The sequence below is a fragment of the Haplochromis burtoni genome, unplaced genomic scaffold (genome assembly GCF_018398535.1).
Source record: "Haplochromis burtoni strain Fernald_Lab_line unplaced genomic scaffold, NCSU_Asbu1 Contig_3, whole genome shotgun sequence".
Taxonomy (NCBI): domain Eukaryota; kingdom Metazoa; phylum Chordata; class Actinopteri; order Cichliformes; family Cichlidae; genus Haplochromis; species Haplochromis burtoni.
Genome location: NW_024582364.1, coordinates 6,896,904 through 6,920,003, shown reverse-complemented (window position 1 = coordinate 6,920,003; position 23,100 = coordinate 6,896,904). Strand labels below are relative to the sequence as shown.

At 39.3% G+C, this 23,100-nt stretch overlaps 1 protein-coding gene across 4 annotated transcripts in view; it reads right to left on the bottom strand.

The window, feature by feature from the left end:
- The window catches only part of cacnb2b (calcium channel, voltage-dependent, beta 2b), a 39,461-nt gene that overhangs the window by 10,182 nt on the left and 6,179 nt on the right, over nucleotides 1–23,100 (bottom strand). For 2 of the 4 annotated variants that reach the window (XM_005912426.3, XM_005912427.3), the window contains exon 2: nucleotides 1,114–1,179. In XM_005912426.3, the coding sequence (XP_005912488.1) occupies nucleotides 1,114–1,179 (66 nt within the window). Of the gene's footprint in view, nucleotides 1–1,113; nucleotides 1,180–16,252; nucleotides 18,889–19,786; nucleotides 21,003–23,100 lie in introns of those variants that run through there. The other 2 variants (XM_042220385.1, XM_005912428.3) reach the window with 2 other exon arrangements.

Genomic DNA, 23,100 nt, shown 5'->3' with positions numbered 1-23,100 from the left:
ATATTTTAGAAATATAGCTTAGACACAAATTCTGGAAGATTCTGCATTTCAGCTGTATAAGACGAAGCTACTGATGATTAAATTCCTGTTGTCTGACTGTCATAGGACACGATAATGTTTTGTTTGAGTTTTCTTCCACCAAAGGGATATGTTTAATTTATGCTTAGGAAAAATGACCTGTTGCTGTTTCTTCTTTGTTGCACTGTAACTACTGTATGCTTCCTCCTGACCGAAGGTTGGTGTTGTAATCCAATCAGAATCAAATGTCAGTGGCTTGTCATTCAAGCTGCTAATTACTCCACTTTGGAAAGATTAGAGACTGTGGGAGAGGCTGCAGGGTCAGCAGGTGACAAGTCGGGTGTCTTTGCCGCCTTAATTACAAAGCAACAGTGGGAGCACATGAAATCTGTGGGGGAGGATTTAATTTAATATACAACACATCAGCAGGGTCTGCTTAAAGGGCAAAAGAGAGGAAGTCTGCTATCAACTGGGGCTTTAAAAAAATCACATCTCTAATGACCTTAATTGTGATTATGCCCCAAAAGGAAAACCTATATCGCACATTTTGTATGTATGTAAGCCAGACTTAAAAATGATAACCATATGATATTACATTCATAGTATAATACCAGCAGGTTCAATCGTTTTACCTCATCTTGACTATCTATTGTGTTTAATATATACACACTGCAGAAAAATGTTGTTCCACTCGTGTTCTGACGGCAAAGTAATTAATCACATATCAAATTTCTTTACAATTTAAATGTTGTTGCATTACAATATAGTTAGTGTCAGTTAAATTGGTTATTTTGCTATCTTGCTAGAAAGCATATGGCTAAAGATGAAAGTATTGTAATTTATTTGAAGCAATAATCAATATCCTTGGTCATCATCCTTCTCCTGGCAGTGAGCACATAAAGGAACGACAAGGATGAAGACTGTGATGACTCATTTCAGTAGAAGAATATTGCTTCGCTAATCCAATGTCCAGATGTGTGTGTTTCATGTCTGTGATGTAATCATGTCCTTGAGAGCAGCCTCTCTCAAAAATGAGTCTGTAAGAGCCACAGTGGGTCAGATCAGGTGATACATGATGGAACAGAGCAAAAGTACCTTTGCTTTCTCCAGCTGCACCTGGGCGTTTCTTTCCTCAACGACATCTGTGTCCTTATGCTCTCCCTGCAGGAGATACAAAGGAAGAGCAATTAGTTTGATCAATTCACTGTAAATAAGACAAGAGAGGAATGCTGCAGAAGGAGGACAAGAAATTACATATTTTCCGCTGCAGTCATTTCAAGGGTGGTTACATAGTGGAGGACATATGAGACATTTAAAATGTATTTAAATCAATGCAGCTGCAGCAGCAGCAGGGTTACAGTCCAAGCATGGTTCAAACTCCAAAAACACTGGATTCAAAATAAAGACCTTAGAATAATAGAGAGGAAAGCCCACCAATCAGATATGAGCAAACATGTTGCAGCAGTGGAAAAGAAAACATTCATATTTTAAAATTCTATCCAGTAATGCAACTCAGCAGCGTCATTAGTTAGCCATACTCTTTCTGACGAACAAACAGCATAATTTACATGTCGCACTTTATTTTTTAAAGTTTCTCTGTCCTAGTCAAAGTTGAATCTATTCAAGTCATGTAGGGTGTCCCAAAAAAAACGAGAGCTGCAGTTGTTCAGCAAACGAGAGCCAAAAAGGAATCGTTAAACAGCAGAGTTTTAGCAAGAGAAAAAACTAATGTCATAATGAAACTAACAGGAAAACCCTTATGGAATTTAACCAAACAAAAGAAAACTACAGTAAATAAAATATTGCCTCACAATAAGCTGTCCCTTCCTATACTTTTGCCTTCTCAACTGCATGGACTCTATCAGTTACACGGGTAAACAACATAACATAAACGACATAATATGTTATATATTATTTTTACAGAATTTCAGCAACAGAAAAACATTCTCTTATTCTACCTTACTTGTCTTGTGTCCCAGTTGCTCTTGGGTCAGTCCTATCAATGCAAATATGGATTTATTACTAACGACTAACAGCTGATTCCCAGGAAACATAGATGCAAAAGAGAAACTGATCATGTGATCAATAATTGCAATAATTAAACAACTTATCAATTAGCTTTCAAGAAACTTTTGCATGTAATTCTGCAAAAATGTAGCAGCAAACTCCCCCAGGGACACCAAGGTTTATGCACCATGTCTCCCTAAGATTAGATTGTCCTCTCAAAGACATGGTAATTAACGCTCTCAGTGTCATAGCCAGGAGGTGGCAAAGCCCATCGCGTCAATCTGGCACTCATGATACGCACTCGCATCCCAGAGTCGCAAATCAGGTCTGTTGTTGAAGACAGTCTGCTCTGCCTGATGCATTTAGATCATGCGCCCTTGGTGGGTCAAAGTCAATATTCTCAAATCTAATCTGAAATTGTTGGTGCACAAAGTGATTTTTGGATTAGGTCCCTACCAATGATATAAAACATTAAAATTAGTTTGCAAATGTTTGCTCTGCTTCATTTAGATGCTCTTTGACTTGTTAACACATTGAAAATCATACACAGCTAAATGGTGAAGTAATAAATAAGCTCAATTATGGCAATCCACACCCCACTCCTAGCTAAAGTGTTTTTTCTGCAAAAAACTGGAATTGCAACTCCTCGTCTTCCAAAGTGAAATGGAGAGTTGCTTTTGCTTGCCCGCTGCCCACCCTGAGCAATGCTCCCCACAGTGTTTCCACTTGATCACAGTAAAGGGAACAATTACATTCTCCAGCAAACATTGCAGTCAGCTGCAATACCTGCCTCCTCGAAAATCTAAGAAAATGTCGACATATTTTAAACATTTAACATGAAGACTTCTACAATCCACTAGTTTATGGCTGTTCATATGATTAAGACTCTTTTTTTTTAAGTAATTGAGAATATAGGCTGCTCACTGTGCAAACCCAAAGAACCTTTTTTTTCTGGCACACCTTTACTCTACCACCTGCTCCCCCTCTCCATGTTATTCTAAATGAGTGCACACTAACACTACTGAAACACTTATGATGATGGATTATGCACCATGTCATTAACATAGGCCAATTTTTACTTCTGACCTATCTTCAACTCCAAAATGGCTTAGCTTTAAAATGAAATTGAAAGAGAATAGCAGGGACTGCAACGAGGAAGGAAAGCATGAGGCGTGAGGGAAGCGACTGAGAGCGCTACAGTGCTACAAGAAGAAAACAAAGTAAAAGAAAAATATCTTCAGAGAGAAAACAAAAGCACATTCAGTGGTGGCAGAAATGTGCACATATTTGCTCATTGGAGGGGGGGACACACACACGACTAATACTCGAGAAACAACAAAAGTATTGATCAAAGAATCACAAGGACATAACGTATCAACGTGCTAAATTGCTGGTAATTACACATTACAGTTATGAAAAGCTGGTGGATGCAGTAGAGACAATGTCAAAACAGAAAATTGAAAATCAGAGAGAAGGAGGAAGTAAATCTCCCTGGGGCACAATTATGCCCAGGCAAGGATTTTTGTTTACCCATGCCTGGCAAAGACATCTGGTCGCACAGCACCCAGCTCTCCTGTGAGCCAGTGTCACCCAGCCAATAGTACAAAACGCCCCCGCTGAATTATTAAGCAACACTGAACTACTGCTGATGACTTTACGAGAATGAGTTGAGCTCTATATATATATATATATATATATAATTTTGAAAGAGATTGTAATTAATATCGCAAGTTAAGTAACCTTTTACTTTACAGTTCTGATTCACATATTTATTTAAAAGTTTTACATAAGTGGGGAAGATCTTAATGGACATGTCTGTGGTCTGGCATAACAGTTACAGTGTGTGATTCTAGACTCTATTGCAGATGAAGACTGTGCCTGGTTTACTTTATTCACTGTGTTGCTGCATTGAAGCCATGTAGATAACTGTACCTGCTTGAACTGAGACATTTTCTCATTGTGTCTCATAATTATTGGATTATTCTCTCAGATTTCCCAACCTGTGCATAATCTGGCCACGGCCTCTGAAATGTGAAGATCTGATCTTTTTCTTTGAGATAAATTACATTTAACTAAATGTTTTTTAAAAAAAGGCTTTTGTTTCATTGTGTTATTGTGATTTTAAAGATGTGATCAATTCAGAAAATAAATCTTCACATTAATAGATGATCATTAGTTCATTAATTGTTACAGTCCTTTCTCTTTTGATATTAAATTGAATCAGCTGAGTTAAAAGAAACTGCATCTTTGTTGACCAATAATACCCAGACTCTTCCCTGTACAGTATTTTCTCTCTATCACTAAACTTTTCTCTCATATAGATACTCGAAGTTGATTTTTCATTCCACTCTTTCAAAGTCTTTACCCTTAACTGATCCCCTCATCATTTCATTAAACCCCCTTCTTTCTTCTCTTTTGTCCTTCTCTCTATCCCTGTTGGAGAATCTTTTTAGACCATTACTGTGATTACGCGGCTTAGAAGGTGGGCAAAGGAAGGTAGAGGGCAAGGATGACGTGAAAAAAAAGGAGTAAAGGCACGCTCTCTCGTGTGCTACCTGAAGGTGACTCCTATTCTGCTGAAAAGTGTTTACACAGCTCTTTCAACACACGCCAGGAGAGTGCATTAGGAAAGGAGCATCTGATTGGGGAGATGGACTCCATCCCCAAACCTAAATAATCAGAACCATCGAGTCACCAGGAGCCAGCTGGCTGCCCTGGAGGATTGTGATTCCCCAGAGGTCGAACTAAACTCTGAACCAGTTTTTAAAAGGATTCTGTTATCCATGCAGCTTGCATCAACATCAGATATTTAGCAGGTATTTGGCCTTGCATGACAAAATGTGCAAAATTATTAGATCATTAATGGTAAATGGCCTGTATTTATATAGCGCTTTACTAGTCCCTAAGGACCCCAAAGCGCTTTACATATCCAGTCATCCACCCATTCACACACTGGTGATAGCAAGCTACATTGTAGCCACAGCCACCCTGGGGCGCACTGACAGAGGCGAGGCTGCCGGACACTGGCGCCACCGGGCCCTCTGACCACCATCAGTAGGCAACGGGTGAAGTGTCTTGCCCAAGGACACAACGACCGAGACTGTCCAAGCCAGGGCTCGAACCGGCAACCTTCCGATTACAAGGCGAACTCCTAACTCTTGAGCCACGATCGCCCAAAGAATAATAACCAAAGAAACCAAAGAAAAAAGAAAAGTGTGGCTTTGTACCAAGTTTGGTAAACTAAACTAATATCTTGATGCATGCTCAGTCATCTAGGCAAGGAAATCCCAGAAAGTTTCTTATGTTCATCTAATTTTAAGGGGGGAAAAGTTTCATCAAACATTTGTCAAACATTTCGTCACTCATCCAAGTGGATAATGTCTTCTTCAGATGACTCAATCATCCAAGTGGTGTTCCTCTCACTAAAACACTGTGTCCAGATGTACAGAGTCAACTTTTCAACTTTGAGTGCAGAAAGTGTGAACTGAGAACTCCACTGACTGACATTGACCAAATAGGAGATATATGAGTGCTAGTTACACAGCTGTCAGCTGCAAAACAATGGAGGAAAGCACATCTGTTTATACAGATACAGCTTTATAAAGTGCATAATTTTAAAAAAAAAAAGTATTTTTCAATTTAATTAGTTAAATAAAATATCAAAAAACTGCCTTTCAAAAAGATCTGGTAATGAACGTAACCTCCCTTTTTTCATTACCTTACATCAACTGAGTGTTTAAGTTTCTTGATTGGTTCATGACTGGTTGACAGCTAAAGCAGTAACTACAGTCTCCCAAATGCTATTCAAAGAGGTGCATCGCCCTCTCTCACTGTAAGTCAGGTGAGAAGGGACCAGGTCATTGCCTGCTCATCCAACCATGTAGTGAAGTACTTTGATGCATGTGGTGGAGCTCAAATGATCATTTCCTTTTTGAATGTTGGAGACTTCTTTATGACATTTCCCTCCTTCTTTTCCTTTCTCTTTCATTTAGTTATCTTGCACTTAGCACTATTTGGAAAGCTTTTATTGCACTTACAGTAACATAAGTTAATAAGAGCTGGACAAACGTTTTCTTTGCTACACCTGTCTTTTATCTGCTCCATGTCGGTAAAACAGAAACACAAGTGGTGAAAAAGAGAGTAGGTAATGGCTAAAATGGCTTTGACACTCTCCTGAAAGTCCAGTCTTGAACTGACAAGTTTGCCAAATTTCAAACCACACAGACCTTTGGCCCACCAGACGATATAACTGTAAAAGAAGAAGATATTTTCAGTCTTTCACAAAGAGTAATGAAACATTAACTATCAAGGATGAAATCCCAAGTAGGTTGGGAGAATGTATAGAGTCTTCATGTCTACACATACTAGCTGTACACTGGGAGGCACGCTTGACTCTTTGCTGTAGGAAACTGTATCAAACAGTACAAGAACCTTTTCCTCTCGAGTTGAGGAGATGAGTTCAAATACAAGATATACGGTGGGAAAACTGACAATTTAAGATAACAGATGATCTTTCGATTTGATTTGATTTGATTTGTCAAGGGAAATAAAAAAAAAGATTACTACATTAAATAATTAAAATACAGTGATGTGCAATCCAAATTTCCTTCAAGGTGCAGCATGATAGGTGGTGACACAAAGATGAAAAGGCTCATGCATCATGATGTGTAAGTTCAGAATATAATCAGAGGGAAAATCCAGACAGCTATGTGCACAACCAGTCATGTAGGTCTCTGCACATTAATTGTGGGAAGACTCACATGGGGAGAGATAACTTTAAATGACCGCTCTATGATCTTTGGCCATACCACCCACCATTATTCAAGAATAAAAATGAAAAAGGAAATATTACTATGAATGCTGAATCACAAAATACCTCCTCACAGGGTTAAAAACTAGAAAGGAAAATCCATCTATTATCTTAAGTTTCTTTCAGTGTCTCCTCTTGAATATATTATTCACTGTACCGTGTAGAGTGTATTGGCCGAAGATACTCATACAGTAATTCCCGCTTCATATTACTCAACATACAGAAAGACATTTCCATGGCAACCATATGCAACGTGAGCATAAATTACTTCCACTGACGAAAATACGTCTGCTGTTACATTCTGTATACCACAATCCTCAGAAAAATATACATAAGAGCCACAACAACCCATACCTGACACCTTAACTCTCCTTCAAATTCATCACATCCTTATAGACAGACTAAAGACATTAAGTGAGCATTACATAAAACTCAATGGGAGATCCATCAAGGAGCTAGTTAAACCGTCATAAAACTTTCATTATATTTATGTCGGCTTTGAAGTGCTGATAGCACTTCATTACTGTACTTCCACCCTCAGATGACACAGCAGAAAACTATTACACCTGTACACTCATCTATAAATAGTATTTTAAATATGTCATAAAAATTAATCTTTTTATCTTTTCACGAAGTTCAGACGCTAATCCAACATCAGTGTAAAACATCAGCATGAAAGACAGGAAGCAGAAGTTAGTTAAACTAAAGATGCTTTTTGGATGAAGATAACTTTTTTATAGGTATTTTAACTGCTGAAAGGATGAAAGAAGTATCACCCTTTTAATATATTTAAAGAGCAGCAAAAGATTTGAATTCTACCATTTAGAGCTCAGTTTTTAGGGTATCTTTTGGCTTCTTTTAGCATAAATATATAGTGTTTGGGCTAGACATTAATATGTTAATTGGACAAACATGAGTGCACTAACACTAGTAAAATTCTAGCCCCCTAAACAGCAGAAAAGGACACATCTTAAATGGATTTATGTGATGGAGTACCCATTGTCAGCTCTAATACCACTTCAGAAGACAAGCAATTTGCAGGACAAAACCCAGAGAAGTAAAACATAGTTATTTAGGAAGGTAAGGATATAGTTAATCCTATAGTGATTTGTTCAAAGCATTCATATTCATATGGGGAAACTTAATTTGGTTGATCTCTGGTTGTGTGAGTATGGAGATTTGCTACTACCTCCTGTACCCTCCCATGCATTCTTGGATACTCCTCGGGTACTGCTGTGATCTCACTCGTCACAAAAAAGACATCTAAGGCTAGGAGTTTCCACTTCAATGAACAAGACCAAGGTGAACAAATCTGTGGTGCCTTCATCCCTGTGGCAGTTAACTACTATAATAAGAGCCTTAAGTTTGAGAAGAGAGCTCAAACACTTGGCAGTTTATTATAGGACTGTGACTCCAGCATCATTCACTGACATACCACACAATGCAAATGAAAATTATGACAGCAGTTCTGAAAAAATGACAGTATGGTAATGATAACAGAGTTTTAAAACCACCCTGTGTATCTCATGTGTGATAGTGAATTGGTTGTTGCTCTGTCCACAGCTGAATAATCACAGGAGAAAGGCATCAGTGCAAACTCTGCATAAAAGCCTCCAAGGACAATACTGAGAAGAGATTCAGCATGCCCACAACTCCCAGTTCCCTGAAACTGCATACAGCAAAAACCATCAGGACTTTTACATTCTCAGGCAGCGCCACAGTAATTCTTTTCACTCACAGCTCACTTAGACAGCAGGCTTTGATATATTACTTTAATCCAGCTTTTAAGAAAGTAATGATACAATTCTACTGTTGACATGAATTTAAGTCAGAACCACAAAAGACCATCTTGAGCTGGGCAAAAATCAGTGGTGATAGCAATGAGTCTTCAGACCACATTTTCTGTAATATTTGGGTACTTGTAAAGCTTCAAGCATGTTTTTTGAAAAATTGTGATGCTGCTGTGTCGGTAAAATCATACAGAAAACAAAATATAGATGAGTCACAAATAAAAACAAAAACTAAAAACTAAAAACTAAACAAAAAGCAATGTGTTGGACCTTTTAACCCGCCTCTGAGCCATTGCTTTTAGTTAAAGGATGGCTTTGCCCATCTTTCAAGTTTCAGGAGATACTGAGCAAAGTGTAACTACTCATAGGAACCACAGACAGTTTTTATTTCATGCTACACTATAGTGTGGGCTTACATTAAGAAGTAAGCTGTTGCTCCTATATGCAGCCACAAGAGCTTCAGTGCGATTTAGCATTGACTCTTCAAGTCTCTGGAATTCTGCTGGAGGGAGAAACACAATTCTTCATGAAGCTATTTCCTTTTTAATGTTTGTGGTGCAGACATGTCAGTCCAAACTCTTGCACGGGTTTTTAACTGGGTTGAGATTTGATGACTGTGATGGCATTATTACAATTTATTGTATTCCTACTCAATAAACTGTTCCACAGCTCCACAGTGCAGTGGCTTACACATTTTCACACGAGGGAAGATCCCCAGGAAGAGATTGAATCCCTTGCGAGTTGCTTTAGGAAAGTAAAAATCTGCCCAATCATAAATGTGGGAGCTTCCTGCTATGGTGACGCCTTGTAAATAAGAGAGAGGCTTAAAGTCGCTTTATACAAACCACTCAGTGTGCTATGGATGACATCATCCAGGAAGAGACTACTCCACGTTCCAAATTATTATGCAAATTGTGTTTAAGTGTCATAAAGATTAAATAAGTTGTTTTTCAATTAAACTCATGGATGGAATTGTGTCTCAGGACTCTTTTTATCACTGAAATCAATCTCGGACACCTATGATCATTTGTTTGCCAGGTGAGCCCAATTAAAGGAAAAACTACTAAAGAAGGATGTTACACATTGTTAAGCAGACCACCATTTTCAAGCAAAATAGGAAGGAAAAAATGATCTTTCTGCTGCTGAAAAGCGTGAAATAGTTGAATACCTTGGACACCTAATGAAAACCTTAGATATTTCACCAAAATTTAGGCGTGATCACCATAATGTAAGAGATTTGGGGCTGAGTCAGAGCACACATGGGTTCGTGCAGATAAAGGCACAATGAGGAAGGTTTCTGCCAGACAAATACATCAGATTAAGCAGCAAACACATATTTGAAGCTGCTGGTGCCTCTGCAGACCTGCGAACATCAAAGTGTAGGATCCTCCAGAGACTTGAAGTTGTGCATAAACCTTCTATTCGGCCACCCCTAACCAATGCTCACAAGCAGAAATGGCTGCAGTGGGCCCAGAACTACATGAAGACTAAGTTCCAAACAGTCTTGGTCACTGATGAGTGCAGTGCAACCCTGGATGGTCCAGATGGATGCAGTGGTGGATGATTGGTGGACGGCCACCATGTTACAACAAGGCTGCGTCGTCAGCAAGGAGGTGGTGGAGTCATGTTTTGAGCCGGAATCACGGGGAGAGAGCTGGTCGGCCCCTTTAGGGTCCCTGAAGGTGTGAAAATGACCTCTGCAAAGTATGTGGAGTTTCTGACTGATCACTTTCTTCAATCCTGTTGAGAACCTTTGGAGCATCCTCAAGCAAAAACATTTGAGGATGGGAGGCAGTTCACATCCAAACAGCAGCTCTGGGAGGCTATTCTGACATCCTGCAAGACATTCAAGTAGAAACTTTCCAAAAACTTACAAGTTCCATGGATGCAAGAATTGTAAAACTGCTATCAAATAAGGGGTCCTATGTTAATATGTAACTTGACCTGTTAAGATGTTTTTGATTGAAATAGCTTTTGGTGTCAGTGAAATTGATCTACTAATGCTGCAAATTCAACAAAGGATCATTTTCAATTCTCTACAACCTATAAAATCTTTTGAAACTCTGTGTGCGTAATAATTTGGAACAGTGCATTTTAAGTTTTTTATTTTTGAAAAACATACTGTTTTCATTGGGAGTTTTGTTTAGTAACATTTGAATTATACCCTGTTGGTCGATGACTCGAAAATTATGCCGACTGTCATTTGAATCGACTATTTAGGAAAAACAGAGAAAAATATCATTTGCATAATAATTTGGAACGCCGTGTATTGCAGATCAGACAGGATGAGGCTGATCTTACTTCAGTTCAGGATTTCAGGATTTATATAGTACAAATTCACAATAACAGTCATCTCAAGGTACTGGCAGCAATCCTTACATCTACAGAGACAAATGGATTAGAAGAAGGTATTGCTTCTACAGACAGCACCATCAGATACCCCAAAGAGGGCAATGGTTCTGTTTTTGATTTTGATTTGTCACCTGCCTAAAGCACCTGCCAAAATACATTAAAACATAGCGAAAGTAGAGTGAAAGTTGCCACCACAAACGATGTTGCACACACCCAACTGCTGACACACACAGATAAACATATTGCCATCCCACTTCTAGTACCCTTTACTCATTACTCAATGGAGGGACCTGCACTCATCTTCACATTTGGCCTTCATTTTGGCCTCAGCTATAAAAGTGCCATGGCTCTACGAGTGCAGTGTGGTTAGTTTGACAAAATCTGTCAGAGAGGCATATAAATACCTGACTGACATGCTCTAAACTGCCTATGTAGACACTGTTGCTGCAGAAGGTATCTCAAGGACCATATTTTTCCATGACAATAACGGCCTTACTGTTGCAGCACTTGGAAATATCTTTCTACTGCAGCTGTTTAAAGTAGATGTGCTGGTTTTAGCTCAGAAAGCATGAGTGTAGAGTGTGTTGGTGAGTTTGACGTTTTTATCTTGTATGAGTCAATGATTTTTTTTTCATGAACAAGATCAAAGATGTAATATCTTTACTCATATCACACTTTTGATCTGTGCATACATGCTGGGATGGTTATTAAAAGCTTGCTGCTGAATAGAGAGCCATGCATCAAAAAGGACCCAACACAGGCCTCTTCCCCTTCATTACAGTTTATTGTTATCTGCAGAGCAGGTCAGTGATCTAATTGTGACTAATTTCCTGTCGGCCCACCAATGAGGCGCTGGCAACAAGCCCAGGTGTGGTGAAACATTTGTCAATTTTTGCCAATAAATATTTCCTCATATTTTTTTCTGTAGGTGAGGAATAATGGAACTCAGCTCTCTTACACCCATCTTCTTCTGCTGTTCATTTTTTACTTTGACATCCTATTCTGTATATTGTGATGATTTCTTTGCTACTGTATCTCTTGGTCATTAACAGCCAGTTCATTTGCATGCAGTGAGTGTTCTGATCCTGTTTTCTCCAAGCCCTGTCTAATCAGCTGCTTTGCATCATCTGTCTGAAGGAGACTGGCTCCATGCCCTCTCCCTGATGCTACCATAGAGCAGATACGGCCGGGCTGGCACAGCTATCTTTACTTTGGCACGGATCTCCGTCTGTGGAGTTTAAGGCTGCATCACATCTCTTTAGATCTCAAATTATAGATCAAAAGAGGCAGTAAATCAGTACCACGGTAAATGTATTTTAATTCATATATAGTTTGTTAATGTGGGCTTTATCATTATTATGGCCGCTGATATTGCCAGTAAAAATAAAGGGTAAAAAAAGGTTGCTGTTGCTGCAGTGAAAAATGTAGAAACTGTAGAAATTAGATTATTAGTAACTTAATGGCTCCTCCAATTCAGACAGATGTAGACAAAATCTGATGGCTGATACATGATCACATATTTCAGGGCCCATACTGAGCAAAGAGGAATAACAACCAGCAACATTCCAGCTTGTCAGGAGCTGAAATGTCCTGACCACGTGGCCAATGGATCATCCATAGTTTGAATACTAATGCTATATTAGTTGTAAGTGGGTTTTGAGAGAGTAGGCTTAATTTTCATGTTACAAGAGAAATGAGTTTTACATACGGTAGCAGACCAGTCCCCATCCTTAGCACACAAGAGGATACAGCATATTTGTTAGAATGAGAGGGTGGTGCAGTGGAGGGGTGGGCATCCTCTGCCTGTCTCCCACTGTTCAAAGGAAATTTTAAACTGGCCACAGACGTGGATGTGAGAGTGAATTGTTGTTTGTCTCTTTATTTGAGCCCTCTGACGCACTGGCGACCTGCGCCCCGCCTGTTGCCTATGAGAGCTGGGATAGCCTCCAGCCCCTGTGACTCTGAATTGGATAAATGGAGGGAAATGGATGGACATCTGTTAGATAAAGCTCTTCACCACCTTCATCTAAATTTCTGAGACTTTTAAAGGCACACTCAAGTTTCTGGCAACACGTGGTGGCAACAGCTTTTTTAATGCAAGCCCACAACTTAACCATACTTCTAGAAATTCTGTTAGGACATAATTTCTAGAAACCAGAAGAATAGGAGCATGTTTTTTTAATTTCCTGGAGAATCTGTTAAAAGACGGTAAAAAAAAAAAGGATTCACACGCAAAAAATTTATAAATTAGATTCCAACTGACATTGGATTTTTTAAGATATCTGATGTGTGGAGAAAACCCAATATAGAATAGAATAGACATATTCTTTGTTTTCCCTCACTGAAGGAAATTCAAGTGTTGCAGCAGCAAAGTGACAGGCAGATTGAGCAGGCGGATTCACACAAAAGTAAAGAATATAATAATAAAAAAATCTGAAATCACAGACTGTACAGTAAGTATGGGATATGTCATGCTTCTAATTTTTTGCATAGTTATTCTTTGGTTCTGCTAAGATCAGCTGGTAGCTGTGAAGAGTCAAACACATTTCATGAACAACAAAGTTGCAGAGCGCCCTCTGGTGGACAATCTATGTAATGCCAACACTCATTGTTGAAGGGTGTTTCAAGTTCATTTATCAGTCATTACTAATGATGACACAAATAGATCGATATGACCAATAGTATGAGCCCACTAACAAATTGTTCAGGCTCTAGTATAAAGTGCTGAAAGAGTCTTGAATCACTAGACAACAAATAAACATAGGGAACTTATAGTAGTAGTCAGTGCCATCAACATGTCATGCTGAGAGAAAGAAAAAGGCCAACAAAGAAGAAATATCACTGAACAGTTTAAGATGGGCTTGCAGTTTCGTATGGAAGATTTTGGGATTACCCCTAAACTCCCTGCTTTATTAGCAATGTTCAAAAATACATTTAATGGCAGGATTTCATTTCATTCATGTATTCTTTTTTTTCTGATTTCATCACCCTACAGTGTCTAATTACAGTTTGTAATTGCAACTAAAGAAATTAACAAACATTATTTGATTAATTTTTTTTTAAATGTATGAAGAAGAACAGGTCGCTGCTCTGCTATGCCTGGGCATGAAATTAGAAGTCATCCTGCAAGAAACACATTGTAGCTGCTTGAATCTGTGGGAAACATTAAAACATACTGCGGAAAAAATACTCTTGGAGTGATTTAGAAAAGGTGGCATTACAACAGTTCTGATTCCACTGCTTGCAATACTCTTAACTCTATCAGCACTGTGTGCAGCACATGTAGCAGAGCATGCATCACAGCTGGACCACAGTTGTGTTCTAATATTAAGCTGCTAACCGGTTTGTGAAGCTCCTCTACCACCAACACATCAATATCAAATTTCTTTTCTCCAAAAATCTGTGTCTGTATCATCCTCATAAATCCAATATTGGTCAGTCTTTAAAGAGTAACATCTCATCACTCAGTCTCATCACTTTGCAGTTAATGATTACTCATTCATCAAGAAATACAAAAAGACAAAAAAGATATTTGCTCATATTGAGTGTGTGTGTGTGTGTGTGTGTGTGTGTGTGGGGGGTTATAAGCATAAGACGCAATGTGTATTTGGATCCTTTTCTATCTCTGTCTCTCTCTCTCTTTGGGTCATGATTGTCTCTGAGTAAGGAGATTAAGATAGCATGCGTCAATCCAGGATTTAGAGGCAGAGAGACAAATGCAAACTCCTCACAGACAGCCAACACTGCAGCTTCGACTGGATGTGCTCAAGTGCTCCCTGACAGTCATCAGATATACATAAAATAGAAGCATTTGTCGTATCTATATCACTTAAATCCTGGCTTGCCGGGCCCCCGTAATAGATACATTTCATCTATAGTTCACAGAAATCTCTCTGCTCTTCTGCTCTGCACAACGCTGTGATGCAACGTGATTAGAACTGGCGTGCCGAGAGGTGTGCGCATGTGTGGGGATTATAAAATATCATTTTGCCAGCCACTGGTGTTCTGATCATTTCTCACTTAGTTATTGCACAAGTACTGAGCAACCACTATCACTGGAACTGTCACTCTATGAGCACAAAAACCTGACATCAAGTTAAACACAAAATAAAATAAATATAGAGTCGTTTTTGTTTTATTTTTAAACTGCAAAAAGTTTGATGCAAACAATAACATTTTAAATTTGGAAACAGCCCTAATTTCACAGGAAACAGGTTTACTGATACTTCTGGAACTTTCCACACAGCTCCACATCTTAATACTCCACTTCCTGCCTGGAAGGAGAGCAGGTATCACCATGTAATGCCCCAGTAACAACTACTAAGAGGCTTTTCCTATTCTAAGTAACAAGCAGTGGGCCAGCACTAACTAGCACTGCAATCCAAGAGAGTAGGCCAGCCAAAGTCTTCCTGCGATGTGTTAGTATTCAACCCGTTCTCACACTCCCTGCCCACTCTGTTTCTCTAACTTTGTGTTTTGTTAGGTAGTAGCACAGTTTAAAACAAAAAGGAAAAGCTGTATGTCACAAAAACAATGAACCTAAAGACCAAAATATAGAAGAAATTCTCATAGTTGCTTCTGGAAATGTGACAGACAATACTGGCACTGCATTTTGTAATATGAGATATTAGAAAATAAATAAACAGAGACCAATATGACTAATGATTAAACGTATATTAAACGAATACCCCCTAACATCGTTAATTAATGTTACATCACCCTCAAGCTGTTTAAAAGACTGAGAAGTGGGTGCCTCACTCTGTGAAGTTTACCTGAATACTGCAAACTGGAGCTTGGTTTCATAACTAAAACAAAACAATGCATGGACTGCACAGCATGTGCAAGAAACACAAAACCATGCTGCTGATGGCGTGCTCTACAGCTACAACACGTGAAGTGAAAAGAAAGCCATACAGGTGCAGCACATAGTTTGGGGTTTAATACCACATGCCACAAAGTTCACCGCGAGTACAAGAGTCATAAATGAGAGGAAAAAGCTCGAGAAGAGATTTAATCCATCCGATTTTCACAGACTATTGGTTATGCAACCCTATCTGAAGTCTGTTTTTCAGCTGGACATATGACATGATACAAGCATGCGGATATGCATCTCTATCTGCCCTGCGCGCTGTTACATAGCGAGTGCATCGATGTGGAAAGGCCTCACACAAGGATTAACGCCCAGTGCAACAGATGGCGTATTCTCCAACCCTTCCTGTTCAGCACACGCGCACGCGCACAGATATGCACGAAAAAGAAATATCTGAAATGTTACCTTCTTTTTGGGCGGCATGGCAGTTAAAGGTGTCCTGTAGCGCTATTCCAAGGCTGTAACGACCACTTCAAATCACCATTCACCTGGCTCCAGTAAACAAATGGGCAAGGATGCCATGAGAGTGGTTCTCCCTCCACTCAGGTGGATAACTCCGAGGATGCTCTTCAGCGCAACAGATACGCGTGTTCCCTGCGCGCCAGTTTGAGCGTGAGGATGCAATTTCTTCTCAGAACCGCGACGCCGAGGACACCACCGGAGACTGCGAGAGTTGCGTGAAGGGTTTCACTTAAGTCGCTGATGTGAGTTGAGTGTAGTTGCCCCTTCCCGAGTCCTGTGGGTATTAAAGGCTTATTTCTCCGTGCGGCATCTGTTACGCGGCACACCGCTCACTCTGACCTCGGGCACCAAACACACCAGGAAAGTCTCCAACCCACCCGAGCTTTCTATGAGTTCTAAATAACGGAAAGTGAGGAAAGTCTTACTTTCTTTTTCCCCCTTTTATTAAAGAACAGGATCCATCCTGTGTGCGTGCTGTCCCTGATTAGTGTGTGCGCGTGTTCCTAGGGTTTGTGTGCAAAAAAGAAAAAAAAAGAAAAAAAAAAACAAGAATTGGAGTGTTATAATGGCATGGCTCCAAAATAGAAAGATGGAAATTTAAAAAAACCCCACGCAGACCATAATTCCATTGTGCGCCCGATTTACAGCATGGAATTACAGACAAACAGAATTCATCATCCAGAGAGCGCAGAGAGACTCTTTCATCACATTGGTTCGGTGTCATTATGTCACCACTAAAACTCGATGCCAAGTATCAGCCACACATAGACGCTGCTTCTTTTGAAGCTAAATCGACAGAAGGTTTGCAAACCAGTTATTAACTATCTTGTGTATTATCCATATTATTTCGTCATTTTAAATAGTGTAATAGCTGTTTATTAAAGATCATTGAACACAATGCCAATTTACTTTTATTGCTTAACTATTTTGCTGATAATACCTCTGATTTGAAAAGGTTTATAATTTAATTTTATCATTCTGTCTTTACGCATTGCATAGGACCTAAAAACAAACAAAAAAAATGTATACTTCCTCTTCCACTGTTTAAAGGTAAGTAACAGTGTTTGGCCCATTTGTCACCATGGCTTGCGACCTGGACAGCTGGACAGGGGACATGAGCAGATGGGCGTGTGGTACCAAAATCTCCAGGGAGAGCTTATAAGGAGAAGAGGGACAAAGATGGGAGTGTTACATAAAACTGAGAATAGAAAAGAAAATGCAGACCTGTAGTCAGCTGAGCCAGGTTGTGACTCTATGGAGAGATGATAATAAATCCTGGGTCAGATGTACATCTGGGCTCTATACACACATAAACACACACAGCTCTTGTCCTTGTCAATATCTATGCTGCTGATCAGAGGTCAGACAGCTGCAGTCACCTGAGCTCTAACAGACTTTGGCCTTTACTAAACTCTGATCTGTGACACCTTAAATCTCCTCAAGCAAGAGGAGGTTCCCCTGCAGGGCCAATGAAACACTCCAACAAAGTGAAAATTTTGGCTGAAATCATCATCAGTACAGAGGGAGTCAGGAAAGTGATATGACAGTGAGTGTCAACAGACATCTGCAAAACACTTTGGAGGCTCCATCCTGGTTTGGTGCTGCATTTAAGCCAGTAGTTTGGGGGATCTTGCCAAAATAGATGGAGTTTTAAATTCAGAAAACAACAGATGGATTTTGAGCCACCATGCAATAACATCTCGAAAGCATCCGAATGGCAACAGTTTCAATTTTCAGCATCACAATGATTCAAATGCGCTGTTAATGCAATAAATTAAATTAAAAAGACAATGTGCAGCACTTTTAGACATGGATTTGCCTCCCCAAAGTCCAGACTGTACACTAGTAAAGCAGAGTGGGAACAAAAGGCAGCCAACATCCCCAAAAAAGTTTTGAATGTCCTTCAAGAAGCATGGTGAACGATTCCTGCAGACTACTTCAACAAATGACAAGAAAATTGCCTAAGAGACTTCAAGCTGTGATGAAGAATAAAGCTAGTCACACCAAACATTGCCGTTCAATCTGCACCGATTTCCCATTTTCCTAGTAAAATATAAAGAAATGAGCTCAAGACTTGTGTACCGTACTGTAGCTCTATATAAACACTACTTTCTGTCTGCACATTTATCGGGACCATAATTTACAAAATGAAAATCATGTTGTATTAAGTAAGAACTGAAAATAGAAACTGAACCCACAGCGGTCAAAGATCAAGTGACACGAGCTATTTTTCCCAGAACTTTTTATACAACCAGATTTCTTCAAAAGAATTGGCCAGAATTTTGGCCATTAGACAGATAACAGTCTCTACAGCATACACTGGTTTCACTTATCAGACACAAAAGCTACGTGCAACATGTCTATACTCTCTATAATACCGCAATATTTTTTGGACTTACAGACAAGGATAACGTTAACCTTTTCTTGTTTTTTCCCTGAACTATCAAAGCCTTTAGAATAATGTTTGGCAGATTAAAAGAGATAAAAACTAGTTTATTCTGCTGCTGCCATATAACCAGTAAAAACATATATTCAAACAAATGTACTTATCAAAATATTCACTATATAAAAAGTAGTTGACAGAACTCACTACTCTAACTTAATCTGAGACATCAGACAGAAACAATTTTGTAGACTTCTTCACTCAGATATCTCTCTCTCTCTCTCTCTCTCTCTCTCCATAATATATATTATATATATATATATATATATAATATATATATAATATAATATATTTAGTTATTCATTTTAGTTCAGGGGAGGTGTGTGGGTTTGTGGCATTGGGGAGGGTGGAGTGTCTAGTCTTGCCTGAAAAAAAAAAAAAAAAAAATCACATATAATACCATATATATATGTGTATATATATATATATGTATATATATCGTATATACATTATATATTATTTTTTCAGGCAAGACTAAACAATCCACCTCCCCAATGCCCACAAACCCACACACCTCCCCTGAACTAAAATAATAACTAAATAGATAAGAAAAGACTGAAAATTTTATTTTTGGTAACAAGTGAACACAACCAAAATTTTTAATCATCAACACTGGAAGCCTGGTGAACACAAGTTAGCCCCGAGTGAACTTTACAGTTATTTCCATTCATCGATTTCAGCCCAGTCAGTGTCTTTTCATACGTTTTTGTCAGTTGATGCTCTGACGCTGTACGACTGACACGGCAGGATGGTGCAAAGCAAGCTGAAGAAGAGCTGAGCCTTTTATCACCACACAGCTATTGGACAAACCAAAGCAGATGTGCAGAAGAAGCATCACCGACAGTGAGTTTGTCTTTTGGATATACAAACCAAACTCTGATATACTGAAACTTCTACACGCATCATTCCTTAGAAAATGCAACCGTAGACGACAAATTTCAAAGCAGATAAGCCTGACAGAATTGAGAAGCATTAAACATTGAGCTGAAATAATCTGCCTCCCCCCATCAGCCTACCAGACAGGCAGTACTCACCCAGGAAACATTTTTGTTCTTGAGCAATTTTGACATGACTTGCAGGTGAAAAGGTCAAGAACCCGGTTCGTGATAAGCTTAGCATCCACAAAGACCCAGATCTCAGTCCACCTTCAAGCGCGATAGCCCGTTTGGAGATGGAGACAGGATTTTCATTTGACATCCTCTGTTTCCCCCTGTGCCAACAACCCTCACCAGATTTACATCTGCCTGGAGCGTTGCCCTCCAATCACACCCGGCAGAACATGCTCCAAAACTCAGTCAAGAAGGAGGAGGAGGCGTGGGAGTGAGACAGAAACAAAGATAGGATGACTCCAAAAGTGCCCGTCAGAGGCAGAAATAGCACATGGAGAACGTTCTTTCATTCGTCCACCTGAGTCTCACTGCTCCTTCTCTTTATCAGTGGCTTCATCTTCATGAAACCTGTATGAATAACTTAGGAGGGACTGATGCCCCCATCCTTGCGATGCTGGTGGTTGGATGCTGATGCCAATCCCACCCTTCTTACAACTGGGAAAGAAGAGACTGACAATGGAATACGAGGGATAGGGCAGTGAGTGTTTTAAGATGGAGGGAGAGTGAGTTAGGAAGGAGAAGGTTATGAAGTGGAGGAAGCAGTACAAAGAACTGCAAAGACACAGATGTGAGAGTCGGTTACTGATCCCTCGTGTGAGATTAAAGAGGAAACATTAAATTGGTTGCTGTGAAATATCTCATTTTTCTTCATAACCTGCTAAAGCAGGCAGCAGTGAGAGTACTATGAGAAAGTAAAGTTCATCGGGAGTCTTGAAATCTTCAGATGAAAATTCCACTGCTCACACTGCACTGAACACCTAATGCAGAGAGAGGACTACAGGCAGCGCGCACTGATGCTCACTGTCAGACCATTAACCTGCTGACTGCTGCTTATTTTGAGACTCTGCAGTTCATTTGCACTGCTGTATTGAATCATGCATTGTGTGAATAATCTGGCTACATTTACTGGATACACACAGCACAATATGATCCACAGCACATGCTGAACTCAGTCAACTGCAGTAAAAATACATGTAATACATGTGCAGGTAAGCACTCAACTGTAGTCTAAGTAAGAGTCAGCAAACCCATTTGTTTAAGGCGAGCAGTTTGGATTTTAAACATTTGTTTTTCTGCTCCCTGGAATTACAACAACTTAAGAATGTTGAAAACATTCGTAATTCCGGGATACTATGGGGAAAGTAGTGGATACTACTAAACATTCACAGGATTTTTAGTAGTATCCACAATTATTAGTGATAACAGTGATATGCAGCCTCCCCTTGTGTTTGCTTCTTCTGTCCTTCTTTCTTCTCTTCTGTTTCCCTCGCTCCTCCCTCGCTCATCTCCTCTGTCTTTCTTAGGGTGGTGTTGTAACCCCACATTTAAAGGAGGCTATCTCCAGCAACCTCAGATCCCTGCTCTTTCCCTTTTGGAATGCTGATCCTGGTGTTTTTGTTGCTTTATTTGTTAGTTCATCTTTGCCAGACCTCCAGACCTTTCATTTATTTTACTTTATATTTTAAAAAGAACTCTTTCTGGTAAACTGAAACTCAGTTTAAACTCTCTTTGTATGCTGGGGAATCTGTGATAAGTAGAAAACATCATTTTTTTCTGACTGTGGCTGAAAAGATCATTTAAAAATCCCGCATGCAAGGATACCGCGACCCAGTGACCCTCAGAGTACAGCTCAGATAATAGGCATGAAGAGGTTTAACAGGTAGTATCACTGAAAGCAATACAGCTGCTGCAGACAAAGCAGCAGTGTGAGTATGCATGTGAAAGGAAAAGCACTACACAGTAGTTTAATATTAAAAGTGGGCACTTTAAGTGCTTCAGTCAGTAGAGCTGGAAAAGAGTTACTATATCAGTAAAGTTTATTCTATTTGAAGCCAGGGAAGAAAGAGGACAAATATGCTGATCGTGTAAGTTAATAGATTTATCAATATCACAGCTCTGTCAATTAAGACACAGGAGAACCTGATGGATAATATTTGAGTATTTCATTAAGTTAATGTGTAAAAAACAGTTGTAGTTTTTATGCCTTCAGCTGCAGACTTGTTTGAGAGAAAAGAAAGAAAGAATATAAAAGCTCAGGTCAAACTTCGGCCACTATGTGCAAATCTGAAACGACATCAGCAAGTACAAATAGATGCCCAGAATTTGGGTCATATATTAATAGCTGAAAATACAACTGTGGTCAAATTTTAAAAAGAATTATATTTCTCATTGATAGTCCAACAATTGATGGTATTAAAAAGCTTAAGAACCTCCTACTCTAACCTGCTCTGGAGCAGGTCATGTTCACAGTATGGGTCCGTGTGTGACGCACCATCATGCTTGGCCACATTATGTGATTTAATTTTGTATATTGTGTAAGTTTTCATACGCAATTTTGTTAAAGAAAGGCTGTAATTTTATGATTTTTGTTGAAGAGCCAACATATAGCGCGATCCTAAGTTACGCCACAAGGGGGCACTTCCACTCTAACGAGACAGCGAAGTGTGTCGCCCATCTTTTTTCAGGTTAGTAAGTAATAAAATCACACATTTGATCCATATAATTAAAATACCAAGTAAAGGTTTGTTTGTTTTGCTTTTTGGAATGTAATGTGTTGCTGCTAGGACAGTAGGAGCGGGAATGTTTGTCCTGTCATACCCTGTGTGAAGAACACATATGATTGTTTGGTTTTTGATTATATTATTTGAGTTCATTCTGATTTTGAGACGAAGAGATTAAGAAGTGCTGGTAACACAGGAAAACACACTACCTGTCCTCACTATCATTTAACTGGTCTGTTCAGGACCAAATATAATCTGTCAGTCGACCTGCCACTAGGGGGCGTGTTACATAAATTACTGTGGTGATATTCCCTGTAACAACTGAACTAACTTCATGCTGCAGACAACTTCAGCGTTAAATCTGAAATTACCCAGGTAACAGGAAGTCATAGTGGTATCCAAGGGCCTTTACTGAGGACACCACCTAACAACATCAAATAGCATTTTTAGCATTCTAGCCTGTGTACATCAGAGATGCATGTTTGGGAGAAAACTGCTTCCTTCTGTCTTTAGTAATTTATGGTCCACTAAGCTATTAGACTCTTGTGTAAGACTCTGTGTGTAACACCCATTCTTAAAAAAACAAACAATCGTCAAAAATAATTTCATATTTTTATTTAAAAAAAAAAATTGTATGGCCATCAACATGGCCCTACACTTCATCCTGCAGCATCTGGACTCCCCAGGAACCTACGCCAGGATCCTGTTTGTGGACTTCAGCTCTGCCTTCAACACCAG